This window comes from Hippoglossus stenolepis, chromosome 4, assembly GCF_022539355.2.
Source record: "Hippoglossus stenolepis isolate QCI-W04-F060 chromosome 4, HSTE1.2, whole genome shotgun sequence".
Classification (NCBI taxonomy): Eukaryota; Metazoa; Chordata; class Actinopteri; order Pleuronectiformes; family Pleuronectidae; genus Hippoglossus; species Hippoglossus stenolepis.
In genome coordinates this window covers 24897687-24920745 of record NC_061486.1, presented here as the reverse complement: position 1 = coordinate 24920745, position 23059 = coordinate 24897687, and the positions used below count along the sequence as shown (strand labels likewise).

Genomic DNA, 23059 nt, shown 5'->3' with positions numbered 1-23059 from the left:
GAGAGAGATAGAGGTTGCAGCGAGTGAGGTGGGGGTGGGACAGGAGTGGGGTGACGCTTAAAGCGTTTTTTATGGTTGATGGCGTGCATCTGTCGGGGTGTGAGTGTGTTGCATCGCTCCAACGGCCTGGCTGAAGCAGTCGGAGACCCAGAGACGGGGTGAAGGATGGAGGACAGCTGATAGCACTCCACATGATAGAGGACACACAAAGAAATAAAGCTCTGTACGTGTGTGTGTGTGTGTGCTGTGTGACCGAGGGCGAGAGAGGGGGCAAGTTTGAGTTTATGAGCAGCCACAACTCACCTCCACACGAATGAGTCACTGGAGTATATGTATAGTGCATGTGTGTGCATGTACTGTTAGACTAGTAGCTCAGTTGTGTGTGTGTGTGACAAGAAATGACAAGGGCTGACAAAATAAATGTCAAGCAACGTGAGTGTCGAGCGAGGCTGTTTGAAAACTCTTCACAGGGGGTGCAGGAATGACACACTGGAGGTAATGGTGGCTCTCACATTACCCTGTATGACTTTCTAATGAAATACTATACTTAGCAGGGCTTATTAGAGCTTGACTGATGGATCAGCCAGGATGATATATCATCTCCATGAGAAAGTCACTAATGAGCTCTGCTAAGCTTATTTATTTATCGTGAAACGTCTGGCTCAGTAAATTGCAGTTTATTTTACATTTAAGGAATACTTAAAAAGTCACTTTTACTCACAAGATTCATATCAAAAAGAGTTAGTTATGCTCGGTATTTATAGAATATTTTTTAAATAATGTGTTGTGTTTCTTGGGGTAGTTTTTCCTTACTCTTGTTAAGAGTTTAAGGACAGAGGATGTCACACCTTGTTAAACCCTATGAGACAATTGTATTTTGTGAATATGGACTATAGAAATAAAATTTGATTGATTGATTATTTTTCTATTATTGTCATATATGAATTTAAATTGTCCAGTATTGGTATTTGATATTAGTCCACAGTGAAATCGTCCACTTTTACTTCCCTAAGAAAATTCTGTTTACATTTCGCTCCTCTTTTAGCCGACATTTAACCAAAGCAAACTTTTAACAAGCTGTTCAAACAGTTGTCCCTGCCCCTGCCTGGTGCAGGAGTCACCGTCTTCAGGCTGAGCAGCCCTGTCTCCCTTATCCCCCACAGCCCAACCAATGCAGCAGCCTTCCAGTCTCAGCTGCAGGAGGAGGCGAGCAGCACTGTGTTGAATGACATATTAGTTGGCATAATTGCAGGGGGTCCGTGGGGATTTCTGTTTGTTTTATTATGAAAAAAATGATTAAATACATTTAAATGACAAGAATTCAAACACTGTAATTATGTTTCCACATAAACGGCCATTATATGAAACAAAAACTGCTGCTTGAAACTTAAACAGCTGCTTAATTTTAGTTTTCAGTGTGTACTGTATGAGTTATTCTGTCGCTTATATAATTATATATATGATAACGTTGATTTGATTTAGTTGACGTACATTGAAGTTGTCTTTTCATCTTGCCCAGAATCCCTGGCCAAGGAGTTTTAACAGAGAGGAGGTTTTATCAACCAAGAGAGACTCTTGGTTGATAAAACCTCCTCTCTGTTTACCATGCGATGACTCATGGTTGTCATGGCGAGAGGCTCTGACAGCAATGCAGCTAATCGAGAGCATCTGACTCCACATGACTGTCCTCCCTTCATCTCTCTCTGTGCCTCCATCAGTCCATCGCTTTTGAGTCTGGCCTCTTTTCTTTCCTTTCGGCCTTGCTATCTTTGTGTTCGCAGACTTTCATTCGTTCTTTCTGCCACACCTCCCTGTTACCTCATATCCTTTCCTCCCTTCTATTGCGCTTCTCCTTTCATCCCTCGTTTTAGCGCCACAACACTCACCAACCTTTAATAAACCTCATAGGTTTTCTTTTCACACCGTATCCCCTCACTACTCCTCTCCTCTTTTCCCCTATCCCCCTCTCAGTCCCTTGCATCTGCCTGTCTTTCTATGGGGGGCCAGCTGTGCACCAGATGTGGCTCACTCTCCCAGCTGTTGGCATCATGATCATCATGAATACAATGGAAAGGATGAAAGTAATCCCTATAAAACATGTGAGAAAGATAAATATGCAAAAATGCAAGAAGGAAGGATAAAAAAACAAAACAGTACTATTAATTACAGTCTAGTACGGGAATGTTTTATGAGATGTAATTGAAGCCGATCATAAACACTGAGTACTACAGACGCACTGTAAATCCTGAGAGGACTATCTGATGATGCTACAGTGGATAAATATGCTATTAAATGGAGTTAGGTCCCTTTTGAAAACAGACAGATTTGACTGTAAATCCCTATTATGAGATTGGAGGCTTGTTTTCATTAGAAACCCCATAACACAAATGCTAAGAGGTGTGAAGAGTAGAGGAGAGGAAGAGGAGGGTCACTGCTGTTTGAAATAATCCAGATATGAACTTTTTTAGAAATTAAAAATGAGGAAAGTGCTTGAAGAAATGTTTCACCTCACAGCTTATGTTTCTCTCTCCCTTTTAAAGTAATACTTTTAAATTCTGGTAAATATGCTCCTCTAATTTATTGAGGAGAGATCAGATATTTGATACCTCTCTCTGTATTTTATAAACATAAATCAGGTTATCTTAGCATTTACACTCCAGGGGGACACAGTTAGTGTGGCCCTTACTTTAAAATATACATAGCAGCCTCACTAATTAACATCTTGTTTGTTGAAGTTATAGAAAGCGAAGTGTAAAACGGACAGACTGGGAACAACGCCCCTTCCCACAGTTTACTGCTCAGCCAGTGGAGCACGTCCAACTAGAGACTGAGCAGGACCTTGCTTCCCGTGGACATCCAGTTATACATTCCCTCCCCTTTCTGCACACATTCACCAGTACTCTGATGCTAAACTACTGCTAATTTACTGTTGACCCACATTACATTTTTCATTCGCTTGATAGTTACACATTAGTTAATTTACCGTTAAATTATGGTTAATCATTTTCACATTTCCATTTTTGCCCTTTGGTCACATACTGTATTACGATTATAATTTTTAAGTGGGTTTTACATTAGTTTTTACATTTTTATTTCTTCCGTCTGCATTTGTCTGTCTGTCTGTTAGTTAGCAGGATTATGCAAAAATACTGGAAGGATTTCCACATGGGGCGGCTGTGGCTGAGGGGTAGAGCGGTCATCCTCCAACCTGAAGGTCGGCAGTTCGATCACCAGTCTTCCCCATCTGCATGCCGAAGTGTCCTTGGGCAAGATGCTGAACCCCGAATTGCCCCTCATAGAACAACAAAGTGCTGCTAATAGATGCACTGTATGAATGTGTGTGTGAATGTAAAACTGTACTGTAAAGAGCTTTGAGTGGTCATCAAGACTAGAAAAGTGCTATATAAATACAAAACCATTTACCACATAACTTGGTGGAATGATGCAGTATGAGTCAGGAAAGAGCCCAGTGAGCAGATCTATTTAACATTGTGTGAATGTTTTTTTTCAACAATTTCATCGATTTCTCAGAGAAAAATACATCACTGTTGGACCTTGGAGGAGAAATGCACTCTCTGAGTACCATTCTAGTTTATTTACTTTGTCTTCCCAAACTGAGTGTTGAGAAATTGTAACAAAGCAATTTTCCTGCAGGGATCACTTCGATTCTGATTCTGATTTGGAGCCAGGCTAGCTGTTCCCCTTCCTCCAGTCTTTGTGATGAGCTAAGCTAATCATCTGTCTCTTCTCCTCTGTTTACATTGAATACTTACACACGTTATACTTCAGAAATGTGTAGCAGCATGATATATATATAGGTCTCAAATATTAGTATAAAGACATGCTGTGTGTGTTTTATTTTTGGCTGAAAGTAGCTGGCCAATTTACCCATTATGTTAGATGTGTTTACGACACAGAATTTCCTGTTTTATGGCTCTCATAATCCTTCACAACCCACAAGATCATCTCAGGTTGTTGATTTTGTGAAATAGTATTGGCTTCAAATTCTGTGGGAAAGAAAAATCTGGAATACAAATCAGACTGGTTTTCACACGACAGCTCCGCATTTGCTGGTGCAGATGGATGGGGCCCCGGGCCAAGAGGAAAGACGTGAGGAGCCATCGTAGGTGCTGGGGAGATGGACAGAGCACAGGGAGAGAAAGATGAAATGAGGGCAAGAGGGAGGAGGGAGAGATGTCTTGTTTTGCAGGCTGGTCTGCTGTAAAATGTCACAGCCTCTGTGAAAAAAAGAAAAGCATGCTGGAGATGGAGATTGTTGATAGTGTTAGCATTTAGAGTGGATTGTTCATGTTGTGACCGCCCCCAGGGACTCTGAGGCAAATACTTTGTGAAAAGGGCAATGGAGAGTAACATTTTGACTGATTATAGCTCATTACACAACAACCATGTTGGACTGTAGCTAATGGGCAGCGACTGACCTCCACACCTTTTCTATACCTCTCTTTTCCCTCATCAATTTTGTACATAATCCTTCCTGTCTTTTTTCCAATTTCCTCTCAGTCCTTGCTAACTTTAAAGCTCCTCCTGCTTTCTATCCTTCTCAGTCATCTCCCTTTCCTTCAAAAGATCCATTTCTTCATCCACCTCACTTTCCCCCTCTGTCTGCCTCTGTCGGTCAGAGGAAGTGGCAGTCTCTGCCTGCTGGCTCCCAGAGGAACAGAGCGGCCTTTGTCTGTTTGAACTGTAGGAAGATGAGTAGTCCGTCCGCCCAGCAAGCCCAGCAAGCCCAGTAGGGATTCAGGATTTGTCTGTGGCAAGCTAACCGACCAGAATGCCTGTAAATCAGATAGCCAATCAAGCCAGGGCCTTCCTGGTCTGTATACAGCTAGCAGTCAGTCAGTCAGGTATTATGTTAGGCTCTCATGACTGTTAGGAAGCATGGATGAGAAAGCATGGTGCACAGGGACTGCAGACCTTGGTTCAACGTTTTCCAAGCATAACCAAAATGTACAGTGACTTTGAAACCCGAACAGCAAATAAACTCCCCCACTCACTTGCGCTCATTTCCAAATGTGAAATTATTAAAGCCCAATTCATCACTTCCTGCAATAAACGCTATGAGAGCTACCAGAGCGGACTGCCAGATGATATAAAATGCAGAGTGTTGCCAATTCAGTGACTTTACAGACTCAACTCCTTCGACAAATCCTCAATAGAAGAGACCAGACTTCTGCATCTTCTTTGTCTGGTGAGAGGTGTGTGAGGCAAGTGTACGTATGGCAGTTGTCATCAGCTGTTTCAGACATTAACTAAAATGTCCAGATGATTGGGACAATTTCAGTTTGCCTTTCTCATATGAAGCATGCAGGAGGACATTTTTTTGGGTCAGACGTGTTCACAGCAACAGGAAAATATCCGGAATGTTCAGGTGAGGGATGGGATGGGATTTGTGTTCTCTCATGCAGCCCCTCCAGAATATGTCAGACTGGACTTTAGTGCATGTCTTGTTCTCTTTAAATCACAGTTGTTGTGTGGTTACTCATACTTTCACTGAAATAATGAGGCAGTCTGTTTCTGCTTCAGTAAAGATTCCTGGTCACACTCTGAATTGACCCTGATCTCATTACAAGAAAGAAGCACAGAGAACTAATGAAACAACCAGAACAGGTTAGATGCAGCATAGTGTGCATGGTCTGTGCAAGCTCATTTAACCACACTCCTGTCTGCACCAACTTCTTTGCCGAACCACATCACATCCACGCCCTTTTGGAATAGGAAACCAAAAACACATCCAGTAACATTGATTTCTTTATTGTATTTCATAGCTGAAAACTACTTCACATCATTCCACTCGACACGACCCTTCTGATGTAATTTCCGCTGCTTTGACTACAGGCATGATGAAATTGAAGATACAGCTGGGGTTCTTTTTCTTTTTTTCTGTTACGTTCGACTTTATTGGATGGGGCTCCAGGCACCTCAGGCCTCGACAAGCCTTAACAAGGAGATCAATAGAAAGTTTATAGACTGTCGTCACACAGGCTGTGTCAGCTCACACCTCGGATCACAGAGGAATATTTGGGAGACAGACACCAAGGAGACGCAACCAGCGTGGAAATGATTTGATGTAATGGGAACACTATGGTCTGATTACCGTGGAGCAGCTCCTCATTCATCTCTCGCCCCGTACTACCACTCCGGTCTCTGTGAAGTCGATATGTCAGGGGAGGTGAGCTCGCATTAGCCATTCTCTTTAAGCCTCCCTTCCTTTGACAGCACCCCTCGTCTCTCTGTTTTTAAAGAATGGTGGTAGAGGTGGAGGAGTAAAAAAGGAGGATGACAGAGGCGATAAACCGCTTGTGAGAGAAGAATAAAAATATATGGCTTGACACCAGTCTCACTCATTCACATCCTGTATCTGGATCGTCTGATTCACCAGATGGCTGCTTGATATACTTGTGAGGGGAACAAGCCCGGGACACACCACACTCTCTGTGTGTGTGTGTGTGTGTGTGTGTGTGTGTGTGTGTGTGTGTGTGTGTGTGTGTGTGTGTGTGTGTGTGTGTGTGTGTGTGTGTGTGTGTGTGTGTGTGTGTGTGTGTGTGTGTGTGTGTGTGTGTGTGTGTGTGTGTTTACATCCTATCTGTCCAGTGTTGCCCACTGTGCTCCACATAGGGAACGTGTTATTGCTCTTGCTTTGCATTCTTGAGAGCCAGAGGAGACTCTCAACCTCTTATAACCCCGTTCTCAGCTGTAGACCATCTTTGAAGCTTTTTTCTCTCTTCCCTCCTCTCTCTTCACACACACACACACACACACACACACACACTTACAAACTCAGCACAGCTTCTTTCCTCACATGGATTTGTTTACATCCTGGCAGCCACCTCCCACAGTACGTGGCTGCGACACAGGCTGTATGGAAGACATACTTCTTGCTGAAGTGCTGCACAGTCAAACTGTATTTGCAGGAGATGATGATTTGGCTATAAAGTGAATGCCCCATTTTGACACAAATGCATTTTGAAAGATTTTTGAGACTGGCTGGTTGTTAGCACAGGGAGGGAAGCCGACATGGCATACTGGTTTCGTATCCCGTCCTTTCCTTTTCCCTGGAGACATGTTGTGATGGACAGATTCTCAGTCTGCAGAGCAGTTGCATGAGGCCTCGCTGCCTGTGAAGTGGAGGGACTGTTTATGCATGCTGTCTATATCTATTTCTATGTAGGTGTATGATGATGGCTGCTGCATCACAACCACACTCTGTCTATGTGGAGTTTGCATGCTCTTCCTGTGTCTGTGTGGGTTTTCTCTGAGAACTCAAGCTTCCTCCCACAGTCCCAAAACATTCAGATTGGGGTTAGCCTCTAAATTCACTGTTGGTCTCAATGTGAGTGTGAATGGTTGTTTGTCTCTGTATGTTGCTCCTGCGATATGCTGGCAACCTGTCCAGAGTGGACCCCACCTCTCGCTCAGCGTGAGCGGGGATTGGCTCCAGCTCCCCCGATGACCCACAAAGGAGAAGTGGTATGGATGATGGATGGATTATTGTGGCTCCTTCTTTTACAGAATGTGTGTGCTTCTGTATCTTATTTTGTGAATGAGATAAAATAGTCAGATGAGGCTGATGAGTACAAAAACCAATCCTATTCACACATCATGCATGCACGTTCATTTCCCCATTGTGCTGCATTCCGCGTTGCTCTACACTACTTTCCTTTCGCTCCCAAATTTCATCACCAATTCCCCAGTGCACATCTACAGTATTTAAAACTTGCCTAACATGCAAATAGAATAATCTAATCTAATCTAGTTTGCCTCAGGCCCCAGATTCACAAAGCAAAGTTAGAGAGATTTGGTTCAGTGTGCTGTGAAGGCTACTCCCTCCCCTTATCTGTACGCCACTGTATGTGTGTCTCACAAGATATGAAACAGAAATATAATTTTAAAATAAAAAATAAAGCTGAGGCAACAACACAGTGTTGTACTATAAAGTATGTACAAGTCACTTTGTCTCATATTCAGCCTTAAAATCACACTTTTTCTTGAAAGAAATTACTTTTCATAGGTTTCTGCTATAACTGTGTCTGTTTCAGTCACAAGACCAGACAGAAGAAAACATGACAAGATTAAGAAACCATTTAATTTACAGAGTGTAAGACTGAACTTTGATGAGATACAAAATATTTACTTAGCAAAATGTTCCTTCAAGTATACTCTTGATACCATAAGTGCATTTGCAAGTCATAGAGCTTCGCGCGTGTGTCTGTGCATGGCTCTATGTAGGTCTGTGTTATCTAATACAATCTGTCCATATGTAATATTCAAACTGCTAACCCTTGAGGGTAAAGAGATAGAGGAGAGGAGAGCAGAGGAAGAGGAGGGTTTCCCTATATCACCAATAAATATCATCCTGGAACCTGTTTAACTTTAAGAAGGAATCAAACACAGAACAGATTTAATAAACACACGCACAAAGTTGCAAAGGCTATTTCGCTCAGTGAGTGAGTATCCAGATCCCTCAGTCATGGGTGGATTAATACACAAGTTACAAGTCCTCCTGCCTGCCAGTGACTTAAAGGTCATGGACGCACGCACACACACGCACACACACGCACGTTCTCCTTCTTCAAACAGTTCAAACTGTATTCTCTTTTGAGTACAACTAACGTATCAGAGAAACACTAATGTTTTCAAACCATCCTAACATGTGAGTATAGCCGTGTGTAGTGAAGCACAGAGGAATATCTTTGAAGTATTTAGGAGCAAAACCACTGCTTCTCTTCAACAGAGTCCATCTGTTCTGAACTGTGCTGTAACATCGACCAGTCATATTTCACTTGGAGCCAGGTTGGTGTGTGTTGTTGAGGTGGGAAACATTTGGATGCAGTTTGTCCCTGAACCAATCACAAGCCAGTAAGGTATGCTATGGGGCAATGGAGGTAAAAAAAAAAAGGAAAATTGATTCAATATTTAAGTTAAGTATTTCTAATTAAAACAGCAATATAAAATTCAGGAGAGACCGACTGTAGCTCCCAAGTGACTCCCCTTAATTCCTTTATGCCCAACTGCCTGAGCTTGGGCTAATTATACTTACTTAATATTATTAGTATTATATTTTCTTTTTCTCTTAATCCACCAGACTTTTGGCCTTTACTCACTCTTTTTCTCCCTCTTTCTCTTTGGCTTTTCTTTTTCAAATATTGTTCCGCTCCGATACAGCAGATTCCACTCGCCAGGCACACGCAACGAAGTGAAAAACAAGAATGGAGCTTGAATCAATTACTTTGTGGATGCATTTATTAGGTGGTGCTCTGGATAAGCACTTCTGAAGTGTTGCTGAAGGCTTTTTTAAAAATTTTGTAATATTTATATGAATTATGTCTGATCTGTGCTGATCTGCTGTCAGCCTGGATGCAGATCATAATGAAGGGAGGTGTTGAAGCTCCATGAGTCATCCTCTCTTTCCAAGAGGCGTGGATTAAGAAATATGAGATGCACTGTAACAGAATGCTGTTTAGGAGCGCACCATAATTAATGATGCTCTCTCTAAATTGATGTTTGTGCCGTTTAATTAGGTGTAAATGCTTTACTTTTTCTGATAGACACAATGCAAAGCGGAAACATCCCCTGTACTCAGCGATCATCAACATGCTGTATAATAAAAGACTTGCAGAAGCTAATTCAGAGCTATTAACAAAACACATATTCAAAACAGTCTACTATTGATCCATTTCCAGCACCTGTGAGGATTATTTAGCTTCCCGTCATTGCTTCAAAAGTGTGTGTGTGTGTGTGTGTGTGTGTGTGTGTGTGTGTGTGTGTGTGTGTGTGTGTGTGTGTGTGTGTGTGTGTGTGTGTGTGTGTGTGTGTGTGTGTGTGTGTGTGTGTGTGTGTGTGTGTGTGTGTGTGTGTGTGTGTGTGTGAGTGTGAGTCACAGCCACAGCCTTTGAGTCACACTGATCTACCCAGGGAAGCTGTTCTGGGTTGTAGATGTCATAGGAGGCTTGTTGGTAGATGTCTGGTTAAGAATATTTCCATATCTCCAGGGCTTTTGTTTGGGGCGTGGTGCTGTGTTTTTTACCACAACTGTCACCATCACTGTGTTATGGAGCAATCAGAGAGACAACTCTCCTCCTACCGACAGATGGTTGTGTGTGTGGTGTGTCTGCGTGCTCCTGCTGACATTTGGGTGAGGTTTTTTGCTCGTGGGGGAGGGTAAGAGGGGTTTCGGGGAGGAAGAGGAGGTGGAGAAGTGTGGGGAGAGGTCAGCGGAGGCACAGCTGGTAAGACCCCCACTCCAACCAGCTGCTGCCTGAAAAGAGCCTGTCAGCAGCCTGCCGGCCTGCATGTCACTGCCCCGCCCTCTGTCTTGTGCCCCTGCAGCTTCAGCCCAGCTGTTCCAAACTTTCTACTCTCCTCCCTAACACTCTGCACCCTGACCTCCACAGACAAAAAAGAAAAACCTCGTCCTGCATTTACAAACAAGCATGCATGCTCTTGGGTGCACATACACACCGACACTCATAACCTTGCCCTGTTCAGGCAGGTATCAAGTTAGTTACATCAAAGATGTCCCAGGAGAGATGGTGTAAAGCCTCTGGAGCAAGTAGAGGCCTGAGGCTGGAGTAAATCCACCAGCTGGGTCTTGCCCTCCGCAGTGGACTTGTCTCAGCTGAGGGTTTGGTTGTGGCCATCAAATGACAAACACTGTGGTTTGATATGAAATGCCAGAGCGATGCTGATTGTTTGTCTTGCCCTTAAAACTGCAAATTCGGAATACTGTGCGTCACTGATGACCTTTTCTCTGCAAGCGATTAGTTTCATTTTATCCCGTTGCTGTATGAAAATCAACTCGCCAAGACTTGAAGCAAGATTCAAGAGTGTCCTTGTATCAAAATCAAGTCCAAATTTCAGTCTGTTCGTGTAGCTTATTCTGTATAGCTGGGCAATTTTCTTTATTTTATATCTTCCAATAAGGGTAATTCTTTTGTATTATTTTTATGAACCTCCCTCAAAATAAGTTTCTAAATAGGTTCCTACTCTAGTTTCCTGTAGCAAACCTGGTTGTTTCCCTTGGGTGTTATTTCAGTGCTACCCGTCCGTGACCTGCTGCAGTGAGAGCGAACGCTCGGAGCTGAGTGGTGGACAGACGCAAAAATAATTGGATTGGAAGTGTACTGTGTTTCTTTTCCTATGAAAGTCCACACTACTCGGAAAACAGAGAAGTTTGGAAACGCTGGTGGACTCGTTTGAGTTTGAAAACTCCGGGCCCTGTGTTTTAGTCTGGACCGGCAGAAAGAGATGTTTGGACACGATGACATAGACTCTGAAGACTCTGAACCGCTTGCTGATTGGATCTTTTCACTCACAGCGTAGCCTTCGCTGATTCGTCAGGTCCTTTTTACATGACTACATGCTACCAGTGTAGCACACAATAATCAATTACAAGTGTCACTGACCCTGTTATCTTTGCTAACAGCGGTTGTGCAGTTATCTTCTGCACTTTACAATGATTCACTGCTTAGCCTACAGGATACGAGCTATTCAAAACAATTCCTGTGCAAGATATTTCATGTGTGTTCCTATAGACAGGATGTTATGAGTAGTATGGAAGTAGCTGAACATCACAACACAATGCAGAATAAGAGCAGAAAGTGGCCTGCTACACCAAGCGACTCCTAGTGGCTGTTCAAGTCGAGTTCAGAGTCTTTACTCTAACTGCACTGACACACAATAACAACAAAACCCTTCACCGGATTTAATGATGATGGATTTGTGACTTGAAGCAGAGGTTTTATGTCTCTACAAGTTCATCATCAAACTGTTTAGATATTAATGCAATCCTGTAGCTGTCTGGAAGGGAGGCAGTCTGTCTGCAGACATATGGAACGCTTTGATTAACAGTCAGTGCTCGTGTTACTTATACAAATGTGTAGCTGATGGGCTGAAAGATACAAAGGCAAGTAGGCAGGAAGTGAAAAAGTGACTAATAATTTGATGAATTAAAAAGTAAATGATGAGTCTTACCAGATGTACACACCTCAGAGGAAACACTGCTGCTGAATATTTTATTTTTGTTGTTATATGCCCTCCATTAAAAGAAATAAATCTTCCAAGTTCAACTAAACCCAGGGCCACCCATGATGCACCTCAGCATCCCCTGTTGCAGTGGGTGCTGGGGGTGCCACACCCTCGCTCCCTGTCTTCCCCCCGTGCTATTGTTCCCTGGATGATAAGGCCCACGTGCCCCACTATTCAGCATCCTGGTAGGGGGTAGGCGGGCTCTTTGTCTGGCCGCCATTGTCCCAGTCACACGCTTCCATTTGACGGACACACGTGCTGACAAAAGAGAAAGGGAATGGGTTGGGGGGGGCGAGGAGGGGCCACCACCACTGGCCATTATTCTCGGCGGCGGTGGTGGTGGTGGTGAAAAGACGAGACGCGCTGGCCATCTGTGGTGTGTGTCTGTAATCTGTAGTGACTGGGGGGGGGAACTGCACACGTACACACACAAACATGCATGCAAACATACACACACTTCTTGGTTTCTAAAAGAATCCCTCTCTTTTGTCTCGCCACGCTTTTCTAGTGGCATGATGCCTATTGAGGTGTCTTGCCTTGGCTTTTGATGGATGTTTGTTTTGGTGCAGTGCTGAAAGAGAAAGGGGGAGAGAGTGTGTGTGGGTCACAGAGGCCGATATGGCTGAAGTGAACCGACACATGAATGTTGTATATCCTCTCCTCTCGTCTGCGTGTCACAGTGACTTTAGCTGAGAGTCTGTTTTCTAGCAACAGTCCTATAAACATCGTGTCCACTTGTGGTTTATTTACCCGGTTTCCTTCTCTGGCCTCGGATCAGGTTGCGAGTCTTCACCTCTGCTGTGTTTACTCTGCTTCTTCACGATCCCACTCAACTTCCTCTCTCCTGGAGACACACTGATGTTCTGAGAAGTCTCACATGGCCGTGTTTTCTGGAACTCACTGTTGGATGTTTTAACCGAGCTCAAATGCGATATGACCTGTGGATGTCTCCTTTCCTTCTCCCTTCTTTCTTTCCTTTGTTCAAGTCCTTTTCACCCATTCTACTTCCTCGTTATTGTGTGCTCCTTCCCTTCATTCTCTGTTCTCTTCCAGTCTGTATGTGTTTAATTCCTTCCAGTTTCCTTCCGTCTTTGTAGTCTTTCTTCATTCACTGCTCCCTATTTGTTTCCACGACTGCCCTCCTTTCCTTTCCTCTAAATATTTACTGAGTCTGTCTTTTTTTCTTTTCTCTTCTCTTCTTTCACACACACCAGTAAAAGCGATGCATTTGTAGAATACCGCAGGGGCAACGAGGGCATGTCCAATCATGAAGAATGAATAGCCATCTTGTGCACATTCAAATTTTTTCTATGTTATTAATTTACAAAATATCATCACAACACCGCTGCAATGGTTTGTGTTGAAGTCCTATTTTGTAAATTATCCAAATTTTCCTAAAATAACTCAGTGAAGTCACCTCATTCATATTTGTTGGAGAGAATCTAGACATAAAGTTCCTCTGGTGTGAGATATATCCTGATCATAGAGAGTGAGGAGCTTTTATTGTTCAAAAAGGTCCTGAATATCCACACATGGATTATTATTCAATATTCTCTTAAGATTTCAGCTAACAGAGACACCAATACACGCAGCGTGATTCAGCGTCACCACGGTGCATGTCTGCTACTTCCCCTGTGTGTGTTTCTGCGTGACCAGCTTGGGCTTTTAGTTCCGGTCGATAAGGCACGACCATCCCATGAAGGTCATTCAGTCTCGCCTCGCAGCCACAAAATCTCCCAAACCAATGCAAAAGTCGGCCACTGGCGCTGCTCTTGTTGGCGACGATAACAGAGACTGACTTTAATTACTAATTTTTTCTTCCTCATGGCCCTCTGCCGCTCTGTACATGAAAACAATTGTGCCTCAGAGGTATTGTTATTTTGTTTAGTAAGTTTCTGTGTCACCAGATGTTGCTGTAAGGAGGATTGCTGATGTGGGCAAATAGAGGAGGACTGGGCCTCTTTCTTGTGGCCCAGAAAACGCTGCAAGAGTCCCCCTCCGAGGACAGACTTCAGGGCAGGGAGACAGATGGGGGATGTCACAAAGGCAAAGAGATAGATTGACATACAGATGGATAAACAGACTGACAGATAACAGATGCGTAGTATATATAGAGCCAGCATTCGACCGTCTGCTGTGTGTAGGAGGTTGTCAAGTTCAAGATATTCAAAATATTGATTCATATCTGGGACAGAAAACAGCTGTACTGTAATTCCCTGTGATGGGCTGTATTACCTGTGGTCAACAGACTTTTAAAATATATACATTTAATTTTATAATCCATATATGGAGGCCATTGTTTTAACATTAAGACATCTTCCAAATGTTTCCTGTCCAGGAATGCAGAGAGAGACAGACAAGCAGTCAGACCGAGTGATGGAGCAGATGTTAAAAGCTTTAAAAGCCTCATTGATTTTAAAGCTCTGGCCTTGTATTTAGTTGCTTTACTAGCATAAACATGCATTATGCATGAATGCATTGTGTTGCCTGTCAACACTTGAAATCTGCTAAAACAATGCAACATTATTTTACATGACATTTACATTAATACAGTGTGATTTGCATTCAGTGCATGTAGAGATGGGTCAGCAAAATGAAGTGAAAAAACTGTGCCTGTCTGGACAGATCTGACATGAGGTCAGAGGTCAGAGGCCACAAAGTGACCTGGATAATGACTCACACACACAAATACACAGCATGAGCACAGGCTGCTGTCAGTGTGATGCGCTCCCTCAATCCAGTAGGGGCGCTGTTACACAGGCAACAAGGCACTATGCCTTGCCTCCTCTCCTCTTCTCTCCTCTCCTCTCCTCTCCTCTCCTCTCCTCCAACACCTCCTATCAGTGTGTTCCCTTTATACATGAAAAAGCAGTAATCCTGTAATTACAGCACATATGGAGCATCAGTAAAGTAAAATACAGGAAGACCCACAGGGAATGAGAGACCAACAACTTTGATTCATTCATTTATTACAATTTCCTTACAAAAATTATATAATAGTAGGCATCATGTTATTTACTTAAAACTCATATATGTCAGTTTTCTTCTGACCTTTCCCTTTTTTACAGTGTAAGTGCTGCCAGATGTGGACAGTAATATTAAATGTTCCATTGTTCACCAAACTTTAAATGTAATAATAATGATAATAATAATAATATAATGTATTGTTATAATTAAATTCTTGATTGCTTCTGACTGTCTTACCACCTGCTCACAAGTATTTTCCTGATACCATCATATGTACAACATATTTACATTGTTGTTTGCCGGCTATAATCTAAAACCTCACCAAAAATAATTTTGGGAATTTTTCATCTATTTCTCTCCTTGTTGCTTTTCCTCTATCTTGTTTTCCTGCCCCTCAACAGGAAGACCTCACTGTAATCTGCCTAGAGGGAGGTCTACTTTCACCCACAATGTTGTCTCTGTCTCTGTCTCCTCACCCCCATCTGAAGTGTGTGTGTGTGTGTGTGTGTGTGTGTGTGTGTGTGTGTGTGTGTGTGTGTGTGTGTGTGTGTGTGTGTGTGTGTGTGTGTGTGTGTGTGTGTGTGTGTGTGTGTGTGTGTGTGTGTGTGTGTGTGTGTGTGTGTGTGTGTGTTCCCTACTTCCTCTGCCTTCTTCTGTCTTTCTTTCTATTTTTGTTCTTTTCCAGAGTTGCCCTTTTTTCCTCCAAAATATCTGCCACCCCCCCTTTTCCTTCCCCTCCTCTCTCTCTCTGTCTATCTCTCTCTCTCGGCCCACAAAAAAAGCCCCATACCATCGGTTGCCATGGAATCCGGTTGCCATGCAGCAGTGAGGTTTTCACATTGCCCTGGCATGTATGCGTGTGTACTGTGGTATGACGGAGTTTGGATGCCAAGTTGATTGGGAAGAGGGAGAGAGGATGCAAGGCCTTAAAAAAAAACTAGCTGCTGTCATCTCTTTGGCCCCACACTCCTGACTCATTCATACATGTACACACACACACTCTGTCTGTGTGTGTGTCCAAAGCCACTTGAGGGGACAGTCACACACTCCTCCATCATCTTACAGTTGGTCAATGAGGCTTTGTCTGTAACTACAGGCTTTGTGTGCGTGTGGAGAAAGATAAGTCGGGGATAATGGAGACATATGATGATGGAGAGTCACCGAGAGGAGAAATGGATGACAGGAGGGAGAGAAAGAAGAAAAAACGAGTGGTATTGACCAGAGGCAGAAATCGATGAACAGCCTGTCAGGAGGAGGCTGGAGGATTTGGCTGCCCTGCCTCACGATTGGACAGCGTGTCCGACTGGGTGCAGTTTTACGGAGTGTGACTGGATAAAAAGAGGGTGTTTGCTGGGTGCTTGTTATAGAGGTGACTGGCTGATCCAAATACATCAGGCTTTCTTATCAGCCACTGATTGGATCACTCGAGTTTGGTTTAGCAGAAGTCAAAGAGGCGTCGTGATAACATGACTATGATCTGGAGCGGCTGAAATCTCCTAACGAAGCACGTAGAGTAAACTCACGTAAAGATCAGCCACCTGTTTCTTCAGAGAATACACTCACCTTCATTCTCATACTCTTATAGTTGCTTCTTGTGTTCTAATGCCACATTAGCTCATGTTACATTATGTTAAAGCTTCGGTAATCAATATTTTTTATATCATGATGGATTTAATGAGGTGGTAATAAATCAATATTGTATTTAAAGCTTATTGTTCTGCCTCATAGCTGCTAAAAAATAACTTAATGTAGATTTAAGAGGTGGCTGTTCTAATAGACTGACACAGTGCACACACACACGCACACCATTGAGGCTTTTGTTGCATGCCTGTCACATGTGGTATTTTAAAGGAGATGATGTCATCCAGTGGTCGGGTTTTAATTTCCTCCAATAAGCTCTGTCTTTTCCACATTAAAGAAAACAAGAAAACAACTTTTTTTGTGTTGTTTTCTTCTCTTCTATTCTGGTTATTTTTTCGAGGAAGGAATGCTGTATACGTTACTATGCATAAAATGAAAAAAAGTAAAACACACTGTCTAAAACTGGAAGATTCAGTCACATTCAAACTAAATTTCTACCTTTTTGCGGCTGGAGTTTTGAGCTGGAGTTTTGTCCACAACATTCTAAACTTCAGCTTAAGTTTTCTGGTATATAACCAGTTGCATTCAGTGTTACTTCTTGATAAACATTGTATTTATATTTGAGATTTTAAAAAGTGTATTTTTAAGAAACAAATGCAGTTTTGACATTACAATCCAGAAAATGTCTGCAAACTTAGGCTCCAGACAGGAGATTGCATCAGGAGATAGTCTTGGACTGACGTGTTCACAACAACAGGAACATTCGCAGATCATTCAGGCGCCAGGTGGTGTCTGGGTAGAGCTGGAGGCAGGACATGACGTATGAATTCCACTGCGGTAATGACAAGCTCTTAAATCACACTTTTTATTTTCAAGTATACATATTCATCTGCATCTTCTATACAGCATACAGCATACACATATTCTTCCAGTTTTGTGTCTGCAGAATGTTTCACACGTCCTCAACACACTTTCTTGACATTTTACCAGGAAGCTGGCAGGAAAAATTCAGGAAAATGTCTGAAACAACTGACTTGGACATTTGCGTTCTCGTGTACAGCCCCTCCGGATAATTTCAGGAAAATGTCTAGACTTTAGTCCATGTTTGAAATCTTTTACTGGTTTTTATTTTATCTTCGTAATAATACACACATTTAATGCTGTAAGACTTTACTCTTCTCATCTATAAACTTGATTTTACTGGGTCAAATTTATTCAAGGATTCAGTTTAATTTGAGTTCAAATTTTCTTGCCTGATTAGTATATAAATAAGAAGAAATATGACAAAAACAAACAGCAGCTGCTTTGAGGGAATTAAACTTTAACAACTTGGTGCTGAAGGACTGACAGTGACCACACTTCATTCATTTTAGCATCATTACAGTTTCCGCGAGGATACAGGAAGTAGGTTATTGCTTGTTACTATATGCATGTCTGCGCTCGAGGGCCTGCTGCCTACTGGCCCATTCGGAAGATTGCTTATTGGCACATAAACCTAGATTACTGAGTATTTGTAATGTGGTTTTGTGTGTGTGTGTGTGCGTGTGCGTGTGCGTGTGTGCTATGTGTGTGTATTACAGAGTGCTGATTAAAATAACAAACTGGCGTGGAGTTACTGAGGCACGGTGGCAGTCAAAGACTTAACATGTTCACAGACACAAACATATTACATGCACATGTAGACAATTACGAACACACTGACAACATGATTGTGTTTCTGTGTGTGTGCTCTAACTGGTGGGAAAGCTCACATGAAACACGTGCCGCAGGGCTTATTTCTTGCGAGCAGGAAGTGTGTCTGCCACAACCTGGCCGGTGAGATCATCATGTTTCATAACTACGCAGCAGCTTTAAATGGCTTATGTTAGCGTCTGCCCATGTACACAGATATACACAGTCAGTCAGATGAAAACGCAAGCAGATGCCTCACACACACACACACACACACACACACACACACACACACACACACACACACACACACACACACACACACACACACACGTATTCTGCAGTACAGTACAGCTACTTGGCAGATATGATACACTGCACCCGCCTCTGATTAGTTCAAAACTGTGGCTCCTTTTGTCTTCCTCTGTGGCTTATTTTTAGATCCTTTTCTTTCTCACCCTATTATTCTCTCTCTCCTGGAGGAGTGAAGAAGAAAAGCGGAGGAGGGCGAGTTAATAACGAGCAAGATGCAAAGTCTTTAAAATAAAGAGCAAATGAAAGAGGTGCAGGTAGAAATGATGAAAGCTCATGGTTCTTACCTTTTACCATACTGCAACACAGCTTTGGCCTTGTCACAAAAAGTTTGTTCTTGCAGACCCAGACTAATAGATTAAATGAAACACACATATTGTCCCACGTCAGATGTCAGATTTACAGAACAATTGTCTGGCAGCATTGGGACCACAGTGACATTTGTGTGTGGGGGTTTATCTGTATTTGTAAATGTCACAGTTGCTGTGCACCTTTTTAACAATTGAAAAGCTCCAAACCATGTGACGATGAGAGTGTGACAGGATCCTAACATGAGGTAATATCTGTCAGCAGTGATGATTTCAGTGGATTTAATGGTCTTCAAATTATGTCACAGCAGACGGGACAAAGACGTGTGTTTGCAGCAACACTATCAGGAAACGATCTAACAACTTAAGCGAGAGGACATTTGTCCTTACAGATTTCTATCTGTCAGACTAGAAAGGGATTTGAGTCTGTGTTCACTGTGGATGAGATCAGATGGTTTCTGGTGCACAGTTCTTTTTATTATCTGTGTAGTGTTATCTAACCATTTGATTGTGGTGCGTACTTATTCACATTGCAATTTGTAATTAATGCAGTTCTGTGAAGTCATGTTTCCACACAGGGACATTTTAAGTACATCAGAATCAGGATGCCAGTCAGCTTTTAATGTCACCTCTGCCAACAAGAGGCGACTGACAACAAGCACAGAGGAAGCTGCTGTTGAACGCTGCCAGTCAGCAACAAATACCCAGAATGCTGTTTCTGTAACAGACACGTGAACAAAGCCAGAGCACAACAAGGACGTTTTTGATCCCTCTGACTCTCATCCATTGTTGATCTCGGGCTCTGGGTTGGAGCGGTAAACAGCTTATGGGGATGAACTTGCATCGTGGAAGGGGCGAGGAATGTGTGAGATAGCGTTAACACACAACACGACACTGAGCTGCAGCACAGGCTCAGCCTCAGTTGTAACCCTCCTGAAACACAGACTACATCCAACTGAGTTTCACGTTTGGCCTGACATCAGGAGGTGTCTCAAAATGCATCCTGTGTGACCAGAGTCCGTTTCTCCACTCACGTTAGATTTTATTGGTGTTGTAACTGAACTGCATTGCTGCTAAACAGGAAGAATACACAGTGGAGCTCAGCCGCATACTGCTAGAGTGTCCCCCAAGTCATTATACATGCAGTTTAGAGGTGGCAAATAAACTGTGACTGTTCACTTCTTTATTAGAGTTAAAGCAATTGAGCTTTCGCACCATCGCCGTTTTTAGAGGAACTCCAGAAAATGTGCTGACAATTGGCTCTGGACTTTCTCAGGAGGTTGCTTTTCACATACAGAAACACCGCAGCAGTAGATTGTCTCAGTCAGATGCGTTCAAAACAAAAGGAGAATGTCAGGAGCAATCTGGCGAGGCCAGGCGTCTGGGTTAGAGCGTGCTGGAGGCAGGACATGACATATAAATTCAACTGCGGAAATCACATGTTTTTGTGTACAGCACATCGACACCAGCGTCAGCTCTTATCACCAAAAGCTCTTGAATCTTGTTTGTCTTCTTCTGTATCTTCTACATCCTCTTTTTCATCATGAGGTATTTACAATCTTTTTGTTAATTTCCGTTTTGCATTTTCCTGCTGGATTCTAAATGGGCTCATTCCACTATGTTGGACATTTGTGTTCTGACATACAGCCCCTGTGGAAAACATCTGGCGATCAATTCATGTCTGAAGGCAGCACATGTAATATCTGTGCTTCAAGTGCATTTATACCTCTACTTTTACCCCTGTGATTACATAACCCCAAATTCACTGGTGCAAAGATGCAATGATGTAGTTTTCAGTCTACTGTGTTGTCTCTAAACCCACTGCCAACAAGCCTTTTTGATTCTGGGTGTTTGAGATAGAGATCCAAGAGTCTGGAGGATTAACTGATGCCAAAGCTCCGCACAGAGGTTTATAGTGTGATGAAGATGAATTTTTGTACTAAAAGATTATTCATTAAATATCCTTTGTGTCGCCTATTGGGTGGTTGACAGTAGAAATATGGCAATCACAAGTAATGTAACAGAAGTGAGTGGATGTGTGTATTTGTTGTGCCAGATACATTTGTTTGTCTGTCCTTCCTCTGCATCCATCTGCTGATCTAGCTTTGACCCAACAGCTAACCTGCCGCTCTCGCTCCACTATGAAAATATTTTGGGCACGAGAATTTCCTAGATTTCTAATTTGCATAGTAAGTGGCCATGCAATGATTTACGATAAAGTACAGTGCAATGCAAGGGCATCGACTGCGACACATCTGATACACAGTTAAAAAGTTGACCAAAACAGTATGTAAATCAGAGCGTGTCCCACAGAGCTCTTGAAAGTGCCGAGCCCTGTGAACAAACCTTTGAAACCACATTTACTGGAATACCTCTACACCCCATATCAGAGTTCAGAGAATTAAATCCCTGAAATGTTTCGATGATATAAGTTTATCCAGCTACGCGAGCAAATGTTTCCCCAGCTAGAAAATCTGGAACCAAAAACATGGCGTACTCATCCGACCAGGTTCTCGTGATGGTCTGTGGGTTTTATCATTTTGCAAAAAGCAGATCTTTATTTATTCATCTTTTGGGAACGCTGCCTGCTGTAGCCTGCCCTTCAGCATCCAGCACTGTGGAGCAGCACTCTCACTCGTGTCCAGTTGGGAAAACACACTACCAGGATGAGGTCCAGTCCTCCGGTTAAACACGTCCTCCAGCGCTGGCCCCGTTCCCCAGTTCCAGCACGAGCGCCCGTCCCTAGACCGCCGCCCCAGTTCTCGCCCTCTCCCCCAGTGCACTGTTGACCAGTTCGCCCATAGCAGATGGAGAGCGAAGAAAACTGTGTCACCACCCGCCATGACTCGCTTAATCACCCCTCTTTTCTCTCTGTTACTCTCTCCCTTTCTATCCTCCCACTCTCTTCTTTCCCCACTCCCAGGATTTGGAGCATCAAACATTGATTTGACTTTATTTTTAGCGCAGCTGTGAGTGTATGTGGGTGTGCGTACAGTACTTGTGTGTATGTGTACACCAGACACTCATCCAGACTGGGTTGTGGGCAGTTTGATTGTGTTTAGGTGCATCCCTTTTTGCATGAGTGGGTATTTGCAAATGTGTCCAGGCTCCTTTTTCCAAGTTAATCCTTTAAGAAGAGGTGTGGTTCTCTCTCTGTCTCTCTCTCTCTCTCCCTCTCCCTCTCTCTCTCTCCCTCTCTCTCTCTCTCTCTTGAGCGCGCTCTGTGTTCCCTCTCCTCTCTGTCCCTCGTTCTCAAATGCAATTTCATCACACGCTTCCTCGCTCCTCTCATCTCCCCCTCGCATCTTTTTCTCGTTCTGTTGCTATTGCTGTGGCGGCTGGTCTGGGGGAGTTCTTGCTCTCAGCTTGTTGTCATCTCCTCTCGTCTGCTGTCATTTCGGCGTGAGATGAGTTCTTGTGGCGAGATGGAGGAGGCCATCGAGCTTAGGTGAGTCAAACAGGTGTGAACTTTGCGTGTGTGCTTGTTTAGGAACTGGCAGAAGACATCCAACATATGAAGGCGTATTCACTTTGAGGGTATTTCTGCTTATACACCTATTCACAGTGTCTTCTGGTATTTGTGAGTGTGCGATCGTGCACCTGGATGCGTTTGAGTGACAAACTGGGTCGACTGTTACCGTGGCAGTCAGCAACATGGGCTATTCTTTCTTAGCCTCACCTCATTTTCTGTCCATCAAGTTGACCCTGTATCAACGAGGCAGAAGTCTGCGAGCACGACAGAGGTCCACAGGAGATCTGTCGTCTTTGTGATAGTGAGAACAGTGGTTTGTTATTGTTGTTGCTGCTGTTGCTGTCGGTTATTGGCACCTACAGTGATATTTTCAGTCACTGCCAAAGTGATAATAGGTCTCGTCTAGCCTGTATCCACAGGGCTCATAGCGGCTAATAGCCTTAGCAGATGCATTAGCCCCCACGCCCATATGGAAGAGATTAAACCTGCTAAATTGATTCCTGCAAAGCGTTTGTTTCTGCACATGTTTTTGTGAGCATGTATCAATATGACAGTGCTTGTGTGTGTGTGTGTGTGTGTGTGTCTGTGTGTGTGTGTGTGAACACCTGCCATACACCCTTTTTTAACAGTGTGTTTTCAAGCATTGTCAGGCTGAAGGGAGGGACGGCTTCGCTTAAATTCCCTCACGAGTTTCCAACACTTC

The 23059-nt window shown here is 43.2% G+C and overlaps 1 protein-coding gene across 2 annotated transcripts in view; it reads left to right on the top strand.

The window, feature by feature from the left end:
• The window catches only part of numbl (NUMB like endocytic adaptor protein), a 61114-nt gene that overhangs the window by 5887 nt on the left and 32168 nt on the right, over positions 1 to 23059 (top strand). Inside the window, exon 1 of one of the 2 annotated variants that reach the window (XM_035154996.2) lies at positions 21860 to 22332. The exons of the other annotated variant lie outside the window; for it this stretch is intronic. Coding sequence (XP_035010887.1) covers positions 22292 to 22332 — 41 coding nt within the window. The 5' untranslated portion in view covers positions 21860 to 22291. Of the gene's footprint in view, positions 1 to 21859; positions 22333 to 23059 lie in introns of those variants that run through there. 2 annotated transcript variants of the gene reach the window in all.